The sequence below is a fragment of the Oreochromis niloticus genome, linkage group LG10 (genome assembly GCF_001858045.2).
Source record: "Oreochromis niloticus isolate F11D_XX linkage group LG10, O_niloticus_UMD_NMBU, whole genome shotgun sequence".
Taxonomy (NCBI): domain Eukaryota; kingdom Metazoa; phylum Chordata; class Actinopteri; order Cichliformes; family Cichlidae; genus Oreochromis; species Oreochromis niloticus.
Window position 1 is genome coordinate 11328937 of NC_031975.2, and position 21195 is coordinate 11350131.

Below are 21195 nucleotides of genomic sequence, written 5' to 3' on the forward strand. Positions count from 1 at the left end.
GTAACATAAAAACATCAAGTTGCAATTGATCGTAAGCATGCTAAACGACAAGGGAAAGGGAAACTGTCACGTCCGATGGCACAAAATGCAACGTTTTTTGTTAAGATGTCTTTCAAACATGCTCCAGCTGTAGTGTTTCTGTTTTTAATTTTCTGTCTTCAAGCCCAAGCTTACTTTCTCCAATATACAGCTCTTTCTGTCACCCGAGTCCTGTATGGTACGTATAAATGTCAGGATTTCCCTTTAACATGCTGCAGGATGCAGCAGGTTCTAACAACGATCACATCTGAATCTAATCGTCAAAAGCCTGGAAGTACGACTCATCAAATGGTGTCAGTGCAGATAAAAGCAATAACGTAGTTGTGACAGCTGCTGACAGCTGATAAATCTCAGCTGCAGTTACAATCTGTCAGCTTTTATTGTCAGTAGAAACAGTCCCATCCATTCATGCAAAAACCAACGTCTGTACACTGATAAACTCAAAATGCTCTCGATAAATGAGCAACAATACATGTGATAGCCCATAGATGCTACACAAGCATATTTAGAGCTGTGATCAAGCTAAGCTGCTATCATTAAAATGATAAAAATTTAACTGGGTCATTTGCAGTGTTCAGAGCCATAATGGCTCCCCATGGCAAAATAAAGTATGTTTTGTGTAAAAATGGGTCAAGTCGTATTTCTACAAGTGTGTCTTACATTACTAACCCCTCTCTACCATAAAAAACTACTATATGCATTCAAGATGACTTATTTTCCCACTTTCACACTAAGTTTTAGCAGAAATAGCATAAACTACTGTGTCCCCGATCAGGTTTGCTCAGGTTCAGTTACCAACATGTGAAAAATTCAATTAAACTTGTGTGTTGTTTATATGAGGGTAAAGTTTAGCCCCATATAAACAACACACACGCTACAGATGATTCAGTATTGTGTAGAACCACTTTTCGCAACATCAAGTTTAAATCAATGTTTTATGTGTGACTTTATTGGTGTCTTACATCAGTGTGGGTTAATTTTGTTTGCTTTGTTGCTTCAGTTTGTTTAGGCTTGTGGGGATTCATTTATGGGCAGCTCTCTTAAGGTCCTGCTGCAGCATTTCAGTTAGGTTGGGATCTGCAAAACAAGCCAAAATCATCACCCCTCCACCACCATGTTTGACAGTCGGTGTGACATGTTTTGACTGATATGCTGTGTATGGTTTTCTCCAAATGTGGTGCCACGCACTGTGGCCAAACATCTCCACACTGGTCTTGAGGACATTGTTCCAGAAGTCTTGAGGTTTGTTCAGATGAAACTTTGGAAACCTAAGCTGTGCTGCCATGCTCGGTTTTCTTTTAGAGAGAAGAGGCTTTCTCCTTGCAACACTTCCAAACAAGCCCTACTTGTTCAGTGTTTTTCTAACTGTATTGTCATGAACTTTAACATTTAACATGCTATCTGAGATGTAGCTCTTGTGTTTTTGAATTTACCTGAGCATTTCACAATCTGATCTTGGGGTTAATTTTCAAAACTTTTGTTTTTATAGAGGTAAATGTAAGATACTTGCTAATAGTTCTAACAGCAATCTGGAAGTATAGTAGCAAAACTGAGGGATGGTTAAAGTTCATATGTACTATAATAACCAAATGGTATTTCAGATTGACCAAAAGTTATGTCGGACAATGCTCAGGATTTTCTATGAGTGTGTTGTGGCCAGTGCTATCCTCTGTGCTGTTGCATGCTGGGGCAGCAGGTTGAGGTTTGCTGATGCCAACACACTAAATAAACTGATCCGCAAGGCCAGTAATGTTGTGGGAATGGAGCTGGACTCCCTTAGGGTGGTGTCTGAGAGGCGGAAGTTGTCCCAGATGAGACAATGGTGGATAATACCTCCCACCCACTCCATGATGTGCCAGCTAGTCACAGGAGCACGTTCAGCGAGAGACTGAGATTACCAAAAAGCCCCACTGAACAACACAGGAAATGATTCCTGCCTGTGGCCATCTCCCTGTACAACTCCTCCATCTAATACACTGTAAACACTGCAATAGTTACACCCTTTTGCACAGACTTTACAGTAAAATAGCAAATGACAAAGTCCACAGTTTAGAGTCAAATGTCAGTCATATATATTCTCACCTCTGTAATATTCTTGTCAATATTATTGATGTTTATAATAGAGCAATTTGTATCTATTAGTGCTATTTCTTAAATTTGTAATTCTGTAACATATTGTATGATTTAATTAGTTTAGTCTGTTACTGTCTTGCAGCAACTGTAACCCACATAATTTCCTTGAGGATTAATAAATTATTCTGATTCTGAAGTAACATAAAATAAAATCACAACATAATGTCTCACCAACAAGAACTGCAAATTAACTATAGGTTTACATCTGTACTGTATTAAAAAAAAAAAAAAGCAGAAAAAAGCAACATCCAGTCTTTTATTTCTCTGATAAACTTATATTTTAAGGCTCTTAAAGTTAATTTTAGTAAAGTGGACCATAAAAGGGTAAACATGTTGTTTACCCAAACACCACATTCCAATCTGTGCAACAAAAATTACACATCTGACTGTCACAGCAAACATTGTTGTGAAAATGCAGATATTTCATTTCAAATCTGGTATTATTCAGGTATTTATGGCAAATTATTTCAACAAAATCACAAAAAGTCATATAACCAGTTTAATGTTGGACTCGATAAGAACTATTTTCCCCTAAAACAAGGATATTTCAGACATTTAGGTTTATCTAGATCAATAAACCTTTTTCAACCTATATAATAAACTGATAAGTGGACAGTAATAACAGAAAAGAAAGCAGTATTTGTCTTTCAAGCTTTCAAAGTATCGATATGCAACTAATTCTGTTGTGTCGCTTTGAAAAAACTACAAGTAACCAGCAGAGGGCGCTGCAGTATCTTTACAGGTCATTGCTGCTTTTGACAGATACAGTAATTTAAGTTAGAGAGCTGCTGGGACTACCTGATGTCAATATTCTGCTATTTAATATATGACTTAGCTTATGAACAATTTATACTTGACCCAAGAGTAAATGTTAAAACTTAAAAAACAAAATAAAAAAAATAAAAATCACGTAATAACAACAACAATAATAATAGACTTTTGTATTTATATCACTGTGTGTGTTCATCTTCTACATGTATTTCTCACTGAGGACAGTGTGTTCAGACAGTCACAGGAGGTTTCCTGTTACCTAACACACATTTTACGTGACGTTCTCAAATGCTGTTCAAGCATTCCCTGCCTCATAGCTCAAATCCTCTGACCCTGAAAAGACTAAGTGATGTCACTTGCAGAGGCTGCCAAATGAATTCAGCAATTAAGTAAGGTCACATAAGAGGCAAATCTCTAACCTTTTCTACTGCTCCTCCCACAGGTCCTCCCAGAGTATGAATAATTAACTGTGACAAACTGCTTCACTAGAGAAAGTAAATAATTCCGAGAAACACTTAGAAACTGTCAGATCACACCACAGCTTTGCGAACCACGTGACCGCAAATGTGCCAGTATCATACTGTCAGCTTAAGACTTGCATGTTTGCTTAAGACTAAAAAATACTGAGTCAGTTCCAAATGTGTCCTGTTGACCTTTTATACCCTCTCAACATGAGTAAAATTGTGTGTTAGGCTCCAAATAAAGAGTGTTAGGACTAAAATTAATCAGGAAGTTAGTGATCAGAAGTGCTGATGCCCTTCTGTCAGCACTGTGCAGCGTTGCAGCTTCTGTTGTAGGCCAAGCAGGTTCTTCGCTCAACCGGGCTGACCGTGTGTCTGACCTTGCTTTGAAGTGATCTCTGTCAGTGCTGTTGGCCATGTCACTAAGAGGCTTGCAGGGAGCCAGTTTAGCACAGCCTCACCTGACTAATCTAATTACAGAACAAACGTATCCTCACACTTGCATATGGGAGAGACCACCGACACAGTAGTCGCCCTCTGCAGAGGGTGATGTGTTTGAGCATCACTTTTGGGCGTCTTTGTTTTGTTGAAACTATGTTTAAAATGTGATGTTTTCCTTCCTCCTTATTGGTTTAAAAATCCAGCTGCAGGGCTGCAGTGAACTGTACATACTGCGTGCGCTTAAGAGCCCTTGCAGATTGTGAGTGGCTTACCACAGATAACATTCAGATATTTTAAGCTTTGTGCACCAGTTCACCCAGGACATCTCCCTGTTTAAACATGTATTGTGCTCATGCTGATCTTTTGACTCTAACTACTATATCAGGCATATATTTCAAATTTTGTGGTGGCTTGCACGGACAGTATGACGCAAAACTGTATGAAAAAAGTGCCTCAGTCAAACAGAAAGTAGTGTTTGCTCGAGTTATTTGCTGTTTTAACAGGTGAGGTTCTACTTATTTAAGAAAAATCTCAGGTGTAATTAATGATAATATTTTTAAAAAATTACAGGTACGTTTTAGCATTATTAACAGACTAGGTTTCACAGGCTGTTAAAGCCGATGTAATTAAACCTCTACTTAATAAAGGCTGCATTCAGTCCAAGTGTTTCAGCCACTTATCGACCTAAATCCTGCCCCAGTATAGCTGAAATCCTTTAAAAAGTGGTTGCAAACCAGTTTTGTTACCAAATGGTCGTTTGAATTGTTTCTGTCAGAGAAACAGTTTAAACAGAACTGGTGAAAGTTTACAATCTTCTCAAAGACTGACGGACAAGAGAATCATTTTATTTGATGCCAGTGATCCCAATGATTTATTACTGAAATTGGAAAGTATCATTGGGTTTATAGGAAGCACACTATGCTGCTTTCTGTCATATTGACAGTTTGTTTGAGTAGATGATGAGTCAGTAGTCCAAAAGTTCATGTGTTTGGTTATAGCAGAAGTTTGGAGTCCTTGGTAACATAAAACAGCTCTTTGGGACCACCTTCTTTCATCTGTGCAATAATATCTAATTTAAGAACACCCTGTCTCAGAGTGATGCCAGTGAGTCCGTGCATTTTAAATTCTTTTGTAATTCCTTACTATCAACCTGCTCCTATATATCTCTGAGATGCTCTGACTGGTCAGCAGTGCTATAGTGAAGTTGCTGAACTGACTTCCAAAAATTCAAAAAATTGGTGTAAAATCCTTCTGCTCAAATTTAAAACCCTGAATGACCAGGTTCTTCAAGACCTCACATATCCATATTATCCTAACAGAGCACTTGTTGGTCTTACAATTTCCAAAAGTAGAATGGGAAGCAGAGCTCAGCTATCTGATCAGCATGTAACCAGCTCCCTGCCTGAGTTCAGGAGGCAAACATCCTCCCTTCTTTTAAGATTTCTTTTTGATGAAACTTATAGTTAATGACGCAGAACCATCCGTTGGCTCACTCCATATAAATGTAGCTATTTCATGTTATTAACATGTACTCGTGGCATACACTATAAATGCCACTGTGCTAATTTGTACAGTGCACTCACTTGATCCAAAGAAGGACATTCAAAGTATTTCAATTGATTGCATTTCACTTATTGCAAGCTAATTGAAAGGTTTAGTTGCTTATACTGACTTACCTGCACATTTCTCCTGCCTACAGAGCAGTGCAGTTGTGCAAACTTGTTTCATTTAATTTACTGAATTTGTGCTGTTTTTTCTAATTTTGTAATACTTCTGCACTAGCAAATGCAAATGCAAAAAAAAAAAAAAACAACTCACGGGGCTCATGATCATTATTTCAGCTGTGTTGTGTTTAGACCTCTTGTGGCTGCATAATGTTGCTTTCAGTGTGTGTTACTGTAATATCTGCTAAACGGAGGTTGTATGAAGTGTAAATAACTTTTGCTTGGATGTACCATATTAACTTCAAATGACTTATCCTACTCGAGCACTGCAAACTCAAAATAAACAAATTAGTGTAGTTCACCCCTCTTAAGTTAACGTAACTTAATGTTTTTCGAGGCAACAGTGTAAAGGAAAAGGTTTGTGTTCTGTCCTCTTTCTCTCTGTCTGTCTTGTCTCTTTCCTCACTCTCCATCTGCAAGTACATCTGGATCTGGAGCTGCATGAGCTGCATGTTCCTGCATGTTCCTGATATGAGTTTGATGGCTGTACAGTACCACCCTGATGGGTTTTTCACTCCACTTTAAGCTTGCCACCAACATTTAACTTGGTGATTGTGAGAGTTTGTGAAATGCACAAAGGTAATATTTCCTCTTTCCTTTGACATTATTGTAATGTCACATGTATCCAAGTGGTATGGTATAAATAAAACAGAGCTGAACTGAATGTATGAAGAGGATAATGCAAGGCAGCAGGGTTATACGGAGCTACAGACACAGCTGCCTTTGTTAGACTCGAGTCCCAAGAGGTCAGTAGCAATTCTATAATTTAAAGTGGGCATCAATGATAAAAGAGCCAGTTGCATTAAAGCCAAAGTTTCTCACCAAGGTCATGCTAAGGTGTGCACGATGAGCAAAGATGGAAAACAACTCTCTGTCTGAAAGTGAATGTTTCACCGAACACAGATGTAATGTGGATATTTGAGCGAGTGACGCGTTGCTGTTCTGGTAACAAGATGTCTCATTAATTTTGCCCTCAAACCAGCAAATGTATGAGGAGTACTGCACGGGATATTATACCTCCTCTTGTCTTTTTGCTTTCCTAATACCTAAGACTGATTTAATATACTTATATAATCTGAGCATCTCTTGGTCATGCTCACTGTGAAGCACTATTTTCTCACCAGTTCATCCTGGCTCTGATTGGGCCGACCGTCCATCAGTCCTTAAAATACTTAAGGACCGATGGATGGCTTAGGTTGTTTTACAACTAATTTGTGAATGTGATAATTTCTAGGTTACATCAGCACCTCAGTTAGCACACAGTGCAAAATACAGTGGATATGCTTCTACTCCCACCCCCCGCACACTCTCTTTCCACACCGTGGATTAAAAGCTAAGGAAGGTTAAGAAGTCAAAGCTTGCCAGTCCTTCTCACTCTTCCATTTCTTTCTTCCATTTACTTGTTACCTGTCCCCAGCTCTCTGCCAATCTATTTTTAGCCAATCCAAACTCTGGATCAGAGCTGCGCTTCTTCTCACGCACCATCCCGTTACTCGGTGCTTTCAGATTGGTCCCAATCCAAGACAGGGACAGGAAGAACGAAAGCGAGGCTAAGCTACTGGAAATGTGGATATATTTAATTTTCAGTGTTGTCTTTGGGAACTTTAGGTACAAGTGGAGATAGCTGATTTTATTTATTTATTTGTTTACTTTTTACTTCACGTGACTTTTGGATTACATATGGTAGTTTTTTTCAACAAAGGACCACCGGTATCTGCTCCTGCTGGGTGCTTTAGTATTCTTAATCCACCTGGAGCTCGGATGGTGCTGAAGGACAAACTGCAACCCTGACATGGCTCCTTTGTAGAAAAACTGCTCCAGGTCAGAATTTATTTTCTTGTAACATTTATTTTATTGAATTCTCTTCTATAGGTCGGTCACTATTAATGAAAGCAATGTGTTCATCAGCCACTTCTGTATAGGTGAGGCCACTGACATTTCAAGGACTGACTTTTCTCTTGTAAACTAGATCTGTCTTTGACTTTGAAACAGACTTTTGGGGTATTTAACTCAATAAAATGATGCATTTTTCAGTGGCATATTAGAACAAGCTTAGTGCATTCTAGTCCCTGCTCCTCTTAAGATATTAGCAAGTGATAAGCCCAAGTCAGTATTAGCCACTTTCAGGAGCCTTGATGGTTGCTACTCATGTGCTTTAACTTAGCTTTAGGACAGGCTAAGAAACACTGAAAGTTGTAGGTGGTTTAATCCCCAGTTTTAAATTTAACATTTGTTTATCAAGAAATCTAATTTAGAAGATTTTTAACTTCTCTGTGATCTACCTTTATTTTTATTTATTTATTTATTTATTTTACAAGTAATCTTGTAACTTTCGGCATTTAAAGCCTAAAGCATGAAATAATTCCCCAAAAATTATGTTTTTGAAGCTGGAGTGTTTCTTAAATCTTCTGACAAAAACAGACAACACATAAAAAAATAAAATAAAAATATTTTGCATGCATGTCTGAGCTTTAATTTGAAGATTTTTTTCTACATTCATCCTTTATTGTGGAATTTATTGCTTATATTAACATATAAATGGATAAGGGTTAAAATCACACTGTAAAGGTCTCAAAAACTCATGTATAAAGTATGACACACTTGACATCACAGGGTTAAGATGCTGACTGAAGCTTTTATATTCATGTTCCCATATATATTTAATATATGTATATAAAAAGTATGTATGGGAACATTTCCAAACTGTTTGCTAACCCCACCAGAAGCAGCTGCTGAGGCCTTTTGCTCTGCTGTCAGTGCTCACTTACTACCACTAAAAATGTGAATTATCAAATTGCAATATATATTGAATTTCCAGTTGTGTTAATACTTGCATAGGATACTTTAAAATTAATTTCAATAAATTCAGTTTGTATTGGCCAGAAATTCAAGTTAAACTTTAGAAAATAGCTTATGTGTCTCTTAAAGGTGAAACCGAATCATCTATGTACGGCCTGCTAAGCTACATTTTGCACTTTAAAATTTTTTGTTGTTGTTGTTTTTTTCAGTTTAAGAGTTTTCTAGAAGCTGATTTGAGGAAGTGGGATTCCAGAGAAAGCAAGAAATGAAAGACTTTGGAAGGGAAAAGGAAGCTAGACTAAATAAAGAGATGGCCAGATTTAGCTCCGTGTTATCTGCCATTTGAACTGCATGGCCTGGGCCGAGCTAATCAGCTTGTTACACACATGCCATTAATTCTCAGAGGAACAGGACAGGGACACTGGGCACCATTTCATCACCGAAGCAGATGGATAACTGATTAGATTCAACATTACATTCTGTTAAATAAAACATCGCAGTGGGATGTGAGGCTAGCTTATGTGTTGATGGATGCATTTTAAAAACGCAGGACCCAAACACAGATCAGATCAAATGTCGTTCTACAACATTTCTCATTCTTTCCACCTTTTTTTTCGTTGGCAGTGATGGCTTGGAGTCGTGCTGTCACCTGTCCAGCTTTGGACTAGAGGGAGACATTCCCATTTACAGAGAAACTCTCACGCTAAACAGCCACCACTAGCCTTCTGTGTGTGAAGCATCGAAACAGCTGCGTGAGAAAATGGCACAACACATAGACCCCTGCTGTCTGCACAACCTCTCCTACCACCCGCGATGGCAGCACAACTTTATAAAAGGGAAGAGAAAAAAACATATATGGACAGACACTTTCAGCGGATGTAGTCGATTTGAATCTTTATCAGCATCGTCATCATTGTCAAAAAGGTCATTATCATCCAGACCACAGTTGCTATCATCTGCCCTGCAACACACCAGGAGCTGGTGGAGGAACTGGTTTCTTTTGCCCTTTCTCATAGTCTCATTTTTCCCCCATCAAGCCTCTGCAACCACTTTCACAATGGCTCTAGTTGGACCCTGGACATGTGACCTATTATACTCAAAAGCCCTCCCTGACTTGGCTGCCAGCCTTGCCATCAACCGCATAAACAAGAACACCTACCTCAATAAAGGGTACTGGTATGACTACAAGCTGATCAATGAGGACTGCCAGTCATCCCGTGCCCTGGCTCGCTTCGCTGGGCTCAAAGGTTATGCAGCTGCTTACCTGGGCCCAGCCAACCCAGGCTACTGCTCCTCAGCTGCTTTGTACGCCAAAGAGTGGGATCTTGGGCATCTTTCCTGGGCCTGCCTCAAACCCAACATGAATAAAGGACATATGTATCCTACTTTCATGAGGCCACTGCCACTCTCCTCTCATGTACTTTTTACAGTGTTGCGATATTTTCGGTGGGCCCACGTGGCCATAATCTCAGAGGAGTCAGACGTGTGGGAAGCCACAGGGCATGAGCTGGCCTCTTCACTTAGGGCCCTCGGCCTGCCTGTTAAACCGGTAGTCACAATGGAGAACAACAAAGAAGGCCCTCGGGCAGCTTTGACAAAAGTGCGGGAGACAGACCGGGTCAGAGGTGAGTTGCTAAGAAAACACAGTTCAACTTAGACAAAACTAACCCTGTGATGTCTAAATTATCATCAGCAATGACAGGCATAGCTCTAACCACTAAGACTGTGATGTGATCTCTGAATATTATTTTTTTCCTTTAATTTCCAAAACATAGGGTTGGGGTTCAGGTTAGGGTAGAGTAACTAAGCTAATCAGACCTCACAGAGTTACAAAGCCTGCACATGCTATATTTCACATGAACTGGGATTATAAACTGTCTTTAAACCTTACTTTCTAGTGGTCATCATGTGCATGCCCTCAGTCCTGATTGGTGGCCATGCCCAGTACCAACTTCTGACAACAGCCTTGGCTATGCGCATGATTGATCGTGGCTATGTGTTCATTCCCTACGATACCCTTCTCTACTCACTACCCTACAATGATGCACCCTACTATATGTTGGGCAATGACACCAAGCTCCGGAAAGCCTATGATGGAGTTTTAACTATCACCATGGACTCTGGTGAACGCAATTTCTATGAGGCCTTCAAACAAGCTCAGGACAGCTACGAAATACGTACCAGCACTCCCCCAGAGCAGGTGAGAACATCTAATAAGAATCTAGTTCATTAAGAAATGACAGAAAGTAAAAGACAAATCTCAAAGGATAGGAAAAAGACACAAATCTGAAGTTTAAATGGCTCCTGTGCTGTCCCTTCTTTAAGGTTTCTCCATTCTTTGGCACCATCTACAACATGATGTACTACACAGCTATGGCTGCTGAGCAGGCCCGCGCCAGTGAAGGCCGCTGGGTAACTGGTCGGATCCTGGCCGATGGCGAGGGTGGCTTTGAGTTCGAAGGATTCAATCAGCCCCTGAGGGCTGGCAGGAACGGTGAAGGCATGCAAGCTCAATACGTGGTCCTGGACTACAGCGGCATCGGCAACACCCTGTACTCCACTCATTCGCTTCATGCTTCTCACACGGACAGCAAGAGCGGGGGCTTGAAATATCTCGGCCGTTCAATCCATTTTGCAGGGAGCACTCCCAGCAAAGACTCAACCTGTTGGTTTAGCCCATACTTTGCCTGTACTGGAGGTGATTGTTCTTGTAGTGCCATTGCTAAAAACACATTTAAAAATAAGCCAGTGCATTCAAACTGTCTTTGTGGTTCTCTCCCAAGGCATAAGTTCGGCTGCTGTCTTCTTCCTTTTCCTGATGTTCATTTCGTTGATTGGATTTTTAGTAAACATCTTTCTTCGCTACAGGTATGTATCTGATTTTGTTCAGGCTTGTGTAGCTTACAAAATATGTAATGATTGTTTTCGGTCTTTTCAGGAGAGATGGCAAAGTTGGGTTCAGCTTTGGAGGTGGTGGCCACAGTGGTGGATCGACAAAGGTGGTGCTGACCCTTGATGACCTGGTCTTCATCAATACCCAAGTCAGCAAGCGGGTGAGTTCTGTGCTGAATCAATACTGCTTTCTTTGGCTTCTCTCTGAAATGCATGCACTACATACCTACAGTAGTATGGACTGTATGAAAGCTGCACATTGTTTACTCTGAGCTTACACATCCTCTTTGAACCCTGTGTGTGAGCAGAAGCTAAATGATGATAGTATAGCGAAAAGCCAGGGGGATATGAAGACGCCTCACCACTCAGTGTCCGGCCGTAGCTACTTAGCCTCCACGCCAGACAGCTCGAATGTTGCTGTTTTTGAGGTGAGAGTCAGATGTTCACATTCAGTAAACTTCAGTAAAGTGTTTAGAAGCTGAAGCCTTTCTGATGTTATTGGTGTCACAAATAATTTATTGTTTGTTTAAATGTCAGGGTGACTGGGTTTGGCTGAAGAAATGTCCCGCTGGATCAGTATCATGCGTCTATAACAACACTGAGAGTGTCTTTGTCAAGGTAAATGAAAATATGAGGGAAGGGCAGAAAAGGTCTATATATGTTTTTTAATGGATAACTGAATCTTAACTGTAGCCAGAAACCATTTGGTCATCTGAATTTGCCTTATCACCCTGGTCACAAAAGTTACAGTGAACTGATATCTAATATTGCCACTGTTTGCTTCTCAGCTCAGAGAAATGAGGCACGAGAACCTCAATCTGTTACTGGGGCTGTTCTTCGACTCTGGGATCTTTGGCGTTGTGATTGAGCACTGCACCAGGGGCAGCTTGGAGGATTTGCTCAGCAATGAAGAAGTGCGTCTCGACTGGATGTTCAAGTCTTCCTTGTTAATGGATCTGATCCGGGTAAGAGATTTATAAGGTGATCTGTCAGTGTTTCATTTCTTATTTTACCATGTTTGTCACACATTTCTACAAACTGTCATCAGGGTATGAAGTACCTGCACCATCGTGATATCATCCACGGTCGACTCAAATCCCGTAACTGTGTGGTAGATGGGCGTTTTGTGCTGAAGGTGACAGATTACGGGTTCAATGATATTTGGATTGCCCAAAATATTGACACAGATGAAAAGCCAGAGGGTGAGTGCATGCACATGCACGTGCACGTAATAATTATTATTGTAATTTTTGTTTGCATGTATCATTTTTTACTAACTGTGCACTTTGTTTTGCTAAAAAAAAAGATCTACTTTGGACGGCTCCTGAGCTGCTGCGAAGTTCTAGTCAGAGGAGGAGGGGAACTTTTGCAGGTGATGTCTACAGTTTCTCCATTGTTTGCCAGGAGGTCGTCTCTCGCTCTGCACCTTTCTGCATGTTGGACATGCCTCCAAAAGGTAAGTAATATGCCACTACTTTTAGTACTTTTCATTAACAGTTTCAATCACAGTTAGCTGACAAGACTGGTTAAACTAAATCTTGCACTAATGTTTCTGCCTGGGCGGGTTTTTTGTTTGTGTGTATGATGACAGAGATTATCAACAAGGTCAAGGAGCCTCCGCCTTTGTGTCGGCCTGTCATATCAGTGGAGGAGGCCCCGGTGGACGTGATACAGGTCATGAAACAGGCCTGGAGCGAAGAACCAGAGCGGAGGCCGACCTTTGATGATATCTTCAAACAGGTATAAATACATGTTTGTATGTTTTCACATGTTAGTCTGTAGCTAGGTGGACACAGCTGAGTCTTTCTCTCCATGTGACAGTTCAAGAGCATCACCAAGGGAAAGAAAACCAACATCATTGACTCCATGCTGCGCATGTTGGAACAGTACTCCTCCAACTTAGAGGATCTGATCAGAGAGAGGACGGAGGAGCTGGAGGTGGAGAGGCAGAAGACTGACAATCTGGTGGCTCAGATGTTGCCCAAGTGAGTTTCCATCAGCTTTTGTTAACACATGAAAGACATGACAGGATTGACTCCATAGCCATAGGTATTGAGTTTTGAACATGATTACCTTCTGGGGTTGGCAGATTAGTCAATACCTCAAGCTGTTGCTGGATCAGTGCTTGGTTCAGAGGCTTGCTGCACCCTGTAGAAGCAATTTGAGATAAATTTGTGGAGTTAAACAGAAATATCTCAGGTGTATTCCAGTTATTCTCTGATTTGTTGAAACATTAATAAATGTACCATAGGCAATGCTCAGAAACTATGAGATGAGAATTTTTTCAGTTGTCTCATTAAACTAAAAGCTGAATTTACTTTAGTCATATAGTTATACAAGAACATATACAACAGCGGCAGATCTGTATTAAACTGTTGACTCCATATTGATATGTAGTTCTTGCACGTTTTTAGAAATAAGAACTAAAGCTGAATGTCTGTATGTCCTGAACATTTCATATGTCTCAAGTTTTTGTGAGAGAAGTTGTTTTCATATATGCATCTTTTCCAATTATCCAATTCTCCTTTAGGTCTGTGGCCCAGGCACTGAAGACAGGCAAGCCTGTCAAACCAGAGCATTTCAATGAGATCACTCTGTACTTCAGTGACATTGTGGGCTTCTCCACCATTTCATCTCTTAGCGAACCCATTGAGGTGGTCAACCTACTCAATGACCTCTACTCACTTTTTGATGCTATCATTCTGCTGCATGATGTCTACAAGGTGAATGTTGAAATACCAGCACATGACATAAATGTCACCCAGATAGCTGCACTCAGGCTGAGCCTTTGCTCCACCACCCATGGTTCATTTCCCCATGTTACATGCCATTGCACTCTATTGCTGCTTCCTTCATCTGTCCTGGCAAACAAAATGAAATATATATTTTGTATTTTATATTATATAACAGTATTATATAGAATATATTTATGTGATGACCAATCAAAGTTCACTAGAAACGACATAGATTTAACTGATAACTGATGTGTTATTGTAGCCATGTCATTTCTTTCCTGTAGCTCCTTTGTTATTCCTTTATTGTCATCCTTTTGGGAAAAAATTACGAGCTACCCAGAGATATGTAATCATCATTATCAAAGACACACCTTCTCATTTAATGGTTTTTCTTTATTTAGATGACTATTTACATTGTAGATTCTGACTGAAGGCATCAAAACTATGAATGAACACATATGAATTACGTAGTAAAGAAAAGAAAAGTGTGATATAAGTTAAAACGTGTTTTATATTTTGGATTCTTCAAAATAGACATGCCTTGCTTACTTTGATTACTGTTCCCAGAGATGCTGAGGACTTGTTGCCCCTCTTGCCGTCACTCTGCAGTCCATCTCATCCCAAACCATCTTGATTGGGTTTAGGTCGGGCGACTGTGGAGGTCAGGCCATCTGGCAGCTATTTCTCCATAAAGGCCTGATTCGTGCAGTCTCCTCTGAGCAGTTGATGTAGAGATGTGCCTGCTACTTGAACTCTGTGTGGCATTTATCTGGGCTCTAATCTGAGGTGCTGGTGACTCGGATGAATTTATCCTCAACAGCAGAGGTCTTCCTTTTCTGGAACTGTCATCATTTGAGCCAGTTTCGTCGTAGTGTTTGATGGTTTTTGTGACTGCACTTGAGGACACATTCAAAGTTTTAGCAATTTTCTGAACTGACTGACCTTCAGTTCTTAAAATAATGGACTGTCGTTTCGCTTTACGTAGCTGGTTGGTTCTTACCTTAATATGAATTCCAACAGTTGTCAGCTGTGTACTTCTGCACAACACAACTGATGGTCCCAACCCCATTAAGAAGGCAAGATATTAACAAATGAACCCTGACAAGGCACACCTGTGAGGTGAAAACCATTTCAGGTGACTACATCATGAAGCTGACTGAGAGAAGGCCAAGGGTTTGCAGCGCTGTTGGCAAAGCAAAGAGTGGCTACTTTGAGGAATCTAAAATATAAGACATATTTAGAGTTACTTATCATTTTGTCTTTGTGACATAATTCCATATATCTTGCTTCATATATTTGATGTCTTCAGTATGTGTCTACAATGTAGAAAGTTGCAAAAATAAAGAAAAAACACTGAATGAGAGGGTGTGTCCAAACTTTTGACTTCTATGATATCAGTTTGTGTTCAACTCTCCTCTTTTTCTCTTCTAGGTGGAAACTATTGGAGATGCCTACATGGTAGCCTCAGGGGTCCCCAACAGGAATGGCAATCGTCATGCAGCTGAAATGGCCAACATGTCTCTTGACATCCTCCACTGCATTGGGACCTTCAAGGCGAGGCACATGCCTGATCTCAAAATCAGAATACGTGTTGGCCTGCACAGTGGTAAATAATGTGTTCATCCTTTCTGTGCTGTGACAAACCCTGAATGTGTGATTTAAGCTTTAAGCTTCTCGCGAAGATCCCTAACTGGAGATGCTGTGAAATTTAATTCAATTCAATTTTATTTATACAGCGCCAAATCACAACAACAGACGCCTCAAGGCGCTTTATGTTTTTAAGGTAGACCCTACAATAATACATACAGAGGGAAAAAAAACAACAATCATATAACCCTCTATGAGCAAGCAATCTGGCGACAGTGGGAGGGAAAAACTCCTTTTTAACAGGTAGAAACCTCCGTCAGAACCAGGCTCATGGAGGGGCGTCCATCTGCTGCGACCGGTTGGGATGAGAGAAGGAAGACAGGATAAAAGAAAAAATTATTTAAAAAAAATTATAAATTATAAAAAATTCTGGGTTTAGAATTTAATCTGAAGAAAAAGGTCCATAATGATCTATCCACACACCTGTTTATAAAAGTCAAATACATGCGTAAAAAGTAAAACAATGCAAATTAAATCCAAAGTGAATTCAGAGGAATAGGACCACAGGGACTAAAGCTGCAATGACGAGGAGGCATTTTTACCTCCTTTATCTGTGTCTGGAGCTTATTCCTGGAAGAGTGAAACACTATCCACTTAGAGTGCTGTCATCCAATTAACACACTGCATACTCTGGACTTCTGACTCTATACTGTGACTTTCTTTATGTGCACAGATGCTATATTTTCATATATTGGGTTGAAACTGTAGAGAAAAAGTCTTGAAAGCATACCAGTATAAAGAATATTTTATGATGTAAGGTATTGTTATGGAGGAAGTCTTTGTAACCTATGTGTACTGTTGTCTGCAGGCCCAGTTGTAGCAGGAGTAGTCGGCCTTACGATGCCTCGGTACTGTCTGTTTGGAGACACTGTCAACACAGCATCTCGAATGGAGTCCACAGGGTTGCGTGAGTGTCTTGTGCATGATTGTATGAATCACATGTTTCTTTCTTTTGCTCTCCTTTTCCTTTTTTCTAATGCTGGAATAGTGGGAGGGAGGTCAGGTGTCTTTCGGTTTGTGTGCATGCTGCTTGAAGCTAAAAAGGGCTTTGAGTGAGGAGTCCTTCCTAATCCTTTAAGGCTATCAGCAGAATTAGAGGCCAATTTAAAGTTTCGGAATAAATGGCGTCAATGACCAAGTTTTTCTTGGCAACCTTCTACAAGGTGCACACATTTAGTAAATGCCCTGTAATTAAAAAAAGTAAAAAGAAAAGGAAATGAAAAAACCCTCTCATTTAATAGTGTTCTCAGTAAATAATTGTAATTAAAAAATTGTAATGAAAAACATTCACATTCAACTGATCTGTGGTAGTTTCAGTCACACTTAATCTAAAATAACAGGTATTTGCTACATGATTATACTGATTTTTTTAATATGAAGGGTAATGGGTAATATGCTGCCACCAAGTGGCTTAACCTCAGAAGGACAGTCTGTTTTCTGCCCAGTCTTGTAGACTTAGTCATTTTAAACCCGTGAATCCTCCAAGCCCAAGATTTTATATTAAACTGTGTATCTGTGCCAAAGCTAAGGTTTCGCCTGTATTTGCATAGCTTACAGAATCCATGTCAACCAAAGCACAGTTGATGTCCTGAAGAGCTTGAACCTCGGATATAAAATTGATGTCAGAGGCCTGACAGAGCTAAAGGTAAATAAAATGAAAAATGGACACCTGCTGAAGCATTAGATATGTGCTCTTAGCAACCGATTGCTGATGATTGTTTATTTGTAGGGAAAAGGTATTGAGACCACTTATTGGTTGGTGGGTAAGGAGGATTTCACCAAACCTCTGCCTGATCCTCGAGACCTTCCAGGGTAAGAGAATGGTTCTGTCATTTACACATGTTAGTAAATGTGATTTGTCCGACTGAATCCGTTTTGATCATTTTAAAGAAAAAGTTACTGCAATCAAAGTTGCTTGTTGTTTTCTTTGTTCCAATTTACGGTGCATAAAAAGGTGTGTTTCCTATTACAGGGGAAGCACTCATGTGATCAGTTTAGAAGAGATACCCGCCGACAGAAGACAAAAATTCCTGGATCGACAGAAGAAGACAAACTAGCCCGTGGTTTATCATTGGAAAGTGATCAGAGGTAGAGCATTGACTGAAAAGTTGAACATGCAATATCTGACAGCAACTACACACAAGACTAAAGAAAATGTCTATATTAATCACATCAATCAATCCTTTGCTCTTGTATGAAAAAAGTAGGTGAAACTGTCTGTGCTCTATATGTTTATTGGATGTTTTATACCAAAAATAGACAAAAGTGACACTGCAGATCCAAAATGTGTAGGTTTATAGAACAGCACATTTTGCCTAACAGAACGGAGTAACGATGAAAGTGTCTACAAATATGATTACAGTATTATGTGTAATGCTGGTGTGCTGTACTGTATGTATTTGTACTGAACCACGTGCTTTATAGAGATTCTGGAGGGATGCTGTCATAAACACCTTAATGGTGGAAGCTATTACTGCCTGATTATTCATCTCAGCTATAATGGTGTCTACACTGGACTCACTTTAGAGGCATTAACCCTGTCACAACAACACAGAATGAAAACATTAATACATTTTTATAGCAATTTCAGCTGCAAACCTGGATAGTACATTTAGAGCTCAGGTCGAGGGTAGCTCTGATTTTGCTTTTGTAGCGGCAGTGCTGTTTACAGATGATGAAAGAAGCCATGCCACCCAAAAGTGATCAAAATCTACATATATATATTAAAACATGGTGGATTTGATATTTTATAGTTTTATTAAAATATATCTAAAAAATAAACACAATTCCTCTTTGGCCACTTGGTCTTTAAACATTTGATTTACATCTGTGGCCTGTTTGTTTCTAGCTGGATATTAGCAATATGCAGTGCTTAACAAATTTATTTATGCAAGTAAGAATAAATATTTTTAGAAATCTGACAAAAACTCATTTAAAACAAAAAATTCTGATCTGAACTGAAATGACTCAACCACTAAAATTATTCTTTTCTGTTTGTGAATGTAAGTAAATGACTGTAATTCGTCATATTAATCAAAAAATTAATATTTTTGTGTTTGCTTTTTTTAAATTTTGAAAACAGTAAATTTAAAATTCATCAAAAACACCACTTAATAACAAATACTTCTTTATCCTATTCTTCTTTGTCATGCACATCTGCGTTATGCTTCTCTCGCTGTAATACTTTCTTTTCTTTGTGAGACTACATTAACCGTGTGTTCTTTCTAATTAAATGTGTACTGCTTTACACTATGTTGACATTTTCTATCAAAACATAAAAGATGTAAGGCCCAAACCATTTGTCACTAACAGTGCACTAACACTGCATGCAGCCTATTACTGAAACACGCTGCATGCATGACTGAACGTGCTGTGTGTTCAACGGGGTCTTAACAAGACAGTAATAGGAAGACCTTATTTAATACAGTATGTGTGTTCTGCACTGATGCACAGAACGTTTGAATCAATTGACTGAAATGATCTCTAATAACATGCTTCAGCAGACTTGGATTTTTCACGTGTATCGCCATCTTCTGCAGGAAAATGTCTGAATTTTTGTTTGGGAACTCTCCAAACAGCAGCAGTATCTAAAGTTCCTCTGAGATTGCATGTCCACCTCCGATGCCCACCCCTAGGGAATCCTGTTTTACAGAACAAATCGCAGATGCATGTGAAGAGGAAAATAGGAAAACAGGAGGGTGGAGTCCTCTGAGTCACTTGTTTTTGGCTTGGGGATGTATATACTGTACATGTGTACATAGTTATTTTTTCTTCGTACCCTGCAGGGTTAGGGGATTTTTGAAATTTTTCCTGCTCGAGTTCCCTAAACCCCTGACACAACAGGAGATATCAACAAAACATGAGGGTTTTATCACGGTGTATTCAAAAAGCCAGCAGCCACATTGTTCTCTCACTCTGTGTCGCCCTGCTAATTGTCTGCCACGGCACTGATATTGAAGCAACAATAGGCAGACAATGTGAGGATGTGATTTTCCTCTAAAAGCAGTTTTCAGGCTGCAGGCAGCTGGCTGCTGGCCACTTTTAACCTACAGCAGTTTGTCGCAGCAGCTCAGCATATGGACAAAAAAACAGAGGTCTGATGACTTGATTATCAGGTTGCTTGTGGTGTAGTCTTTCACACCATTAAGTGTTTAGCACCCTTTCCAGGCGTGATTAAACCCCAGATGAAGACAACCTGGAAGGTCCCGAATCAAGAGGACGAACATGGGGAAAGTGGTCTGAATATTTCTTTCTTTTGTGTAATTCTGTGGTAGGCCTATAGGTAAGACCTACTCTTTTTTTTCTTTTCTTTTCTTTTCTTTTCTTTTCTTTTTTTTTTTTTAGATTTTTAAACAATTTGCCAAACACATAGATCTCATCAATATTGAATGCACTGTATTGTTCATTTTCAAAGTGATATAACTGTGTTTCTGTAAATAAAATGTGTTTTAGTGAAGACTGTGTCTTCTTATGTTTGTCTGCCTACTGCTGAGTGTGTCGGGGCTATTTTCCCAGATGCCCTGACGCTGCACTGCAATATGCTTTTGAAATGAACCAATAAAATTCAGTAAAAAACAGTAAATCATAATATAAATCACAGGTAGGTTGAAGCTGTGAAATCTGTTCATGCATGTTTTAAGGGTATAAGGTTTGAAGCAGTGCTGATGGAGCATACTTAAACTATGAGCTACATTACAACTACGCTTATTTAAGAAAATGCAGCAGCTCAGTGTGAGTCGTGAAACTCCCCACTTTGCTGAGCCAATGATGCTAACAAGCTTTGAGCTTACTTGGGCTGGTGTGACTCTGCTTTATTCTGTAGTGGAACAATCAAATGAAAATGTAAGGAAGGCTTTACATAATGCAACTTCTGTGCAATACCCTGCACATCGTAAACAAATTTAAGAACAGACTGTGTCTGCACCGCTACCAGGAATTGTCCCTGAGGACAATGACAGCTCAAAAGCAATTCTTTCTACTGCCACTAACAAGGGCTGCTATGAGGACATGTTGACAGGTTGCTGTGCCAAACCTTTTTTGGCACTTTTTGGTGCAATCACACCCCTCAGATTTAACTACAGACTATCATCTACAGCATGAGACAGAATCTTTCTGAACTGCTATTTATTATAGTTGATTTGCTGCTTGGATAGAAATCAGTTTATGCTTTATACATTAGTATTTCTGCATTATCTCCGTATTTATGGATCATAATAATAATTATATAAAAACTACCTTAAATCCGCATTCACAAGCTTATCACAACCCTATTGTGTGAAATCCTGGTTCTGTTTAAGTGTGTTTGTTGCTCGCAGCAGATAAGACTGTTAAACAGCAATAGGGCAATATGATGTAGCCTGCAGATGAGTGTATCTGACTTGTGTTTATTATCTTCAAATTCAACCACAACATTTCGCAACTGATCGCCAAGGCAACCAATTTTATCAGTAGTTCCAGAAATATGTGATTATTATTAATAATTTGTTTTTCTTTTCTTTTTTTCTTACATGTTTTTGTTATTAAAAATAACTGGAATTGAAAAGAACGAATTAA

The 21195-nt window shown here is 39.5% G+C and overlaps 1 protein-coding gene across 1 annotated transcript; it reads left to right on the top strand.

Moving 5' to 3' along the window:
• Positions 1-7074: 7074 nt before the first annotated feature.
• gucy2d (guanylate cyclase 2D, retinal) lies at positions 7075-20094 on the top strand. The gene is made up of 19 exons (XM_003456801.4): positions 7075-7390; positions 8993-9993; positions 10267-10568; positions 10694-11066; positions 11152-11236; positions 11307-11421; positions 11569-11688; positions 11798-11878; positions 12049-12225; positions 12309-12462; positions 12567-12716; positions 12852-13000; positions 13082-13245; positions 13791-13983; positions 15427-15601; positions 16451-16549; positions 17193-17287; positions 17372-17454; positions 17615-20094. Exons 2-19 carry the CDS (start codon positions 9129-9131, stop codon positions 17697-17699), a joined length of 3465 nt encoding a protein of 1154 aa, XP_003456849.1. The 5' UTR covers positions 7075-7390; positions 8993-9128; the 3' UTR covers positions 17700-20094.
• Positions 20095-21195: the final 1101 nt, after the last annotated feature.